This window comes from Olea europaea, unplaced genomic scaffold (genome assembly GCF_002742605.1).
Source record: "Olea europaea var. sylvestris unplaced genomic scaffold, O_europaea_v1 scaffold3442, whole genome shotgun sequence".
Lineage (NCBI taxonomy): Eukaryota > Viridiplantae > Streptophyta > Magnoliopsida > Lamiales > Oleaceae > Olea > Olea europaea.
In genome coordinates, this window is record NW_019253481.1 from 19,109 (window position 1) to 20,289 (window position 1,181).

General features: G+C 40.6%; 1 protein-coding gene across 1 annotated transcript in view; it reads right to left on the reverse strand.

Moving 5' to 3' along the window:
- Nucleotides 1-241: 241 nt before the first annotated feature.
- The window catches only part of LOC111386167, an 11,713-nt gene continuing 10,773 nt past the window's right edge, over nucleotides 242-1,181 (reverse strand). The window contains exons 5-6 of the mRNA XM_023010621.1: nucleotides 431-1,165; nucleotides 242-367 (exon numbers count right to left, since the gene is read on the reverse strand). Of these exons, the coding sequence (XP_022866389.1) occupies nucleotides 242-367; nucleotides 431-1,165 (861 nt within the window). The remainder of the gene's footprint in view (nucleotides 368-430; nucleotides 1,166-1,181) is intronic.

Sequence of the window (1,181 nt, forward strand, 5' to 3'; positions counted from 1 at the left end):
ATGGTAGCAAAATCAAGGTACAATTGAAGTAATTCAGATCGATTACGAATAAGAAATATCCAAGTGTAACGAGAGTAATCATCAATAAAAATTACAAAATATCTAGAGCCTCCCATAGTAGCAGTGGGAGATGGGCCCCAAACATCAGAGTGAATCAAATCAAATGGTGCAGAAGAAAAGGAATCACTTTTGTGAAATGGCAATGCCGATTGTTTGCAAGTTGACAAAGAAGACAATCAAATTATTCTTTATTAGCAAGCTCTAAATAACCACTAGATGCTAAAAATTGAAGACGACTAATAGAAGCATGACCCAGACGAGAATGCCAGAGACTGATGGATGGGGTAGATGAGACTGGGGCTGCTATCTGAACTGATGAGGAGAAACGGGATGAAAGGTGAAGATTGATGAGCCCAAGGAGTCATCCAACCTTACGGCCTATCCCAAGAGTTTGTCCCGTCTTTGGATCCTGCATACAACAACCAGAAGCAGAAAAGATGACAGTTAGATCGAAATCACATAATTGACCAACAGATATAAGATTAAGAGTGAGTTGGGGAATACAATAAGTATCAAGAAGTAAAGTGTTTAATGTTGAGATTTTTCCGATATGACTCATGGTCATAGAAGAACCATCAGCAGTTTGAATAGTCGGAGTATGATTAGCAAGACGTTTGGTGGCAAATATAGTGGAATCAGGTGTCATGTGATTACAACATGCAGAGTCAAAGAACCAAGATGAATTACCTGAGGTGACTGACATAGCAGTAGAAGGTAAATTACCAGAATGAGCAAGGACTTGTTTGACAATTTCCTCTATGTCAGAAGTAGAAAACTTCTCACTGGTAGTAGTAGATGATGAACCTTCAGCGGTAGTGGCGGCAGATCTAGAAGGAGTACTGCGAGACATGTGTTTTTGAGAGTGTCCGTTGGGGTTTTGGAAACAATCACGCTGAAGATGACCAGGGGCTTGCTTCTGACAGAATTGACAAACTCGAATCGAGCATTCCAAGAGAATGTATCCTGGTTTCTTGCAGTAATTGCAGAATCTTGAAGATCCAGATGGATGCCCTTTGTTGTTGGGTTGAAAAGATCCAAATGGATGTATTTTGTTGCTGGGTTGAGGTCCTCTAGGAGTGGCGAAGACATCATCAGTAGAGATAGTCTTGTGAAGGACAAGA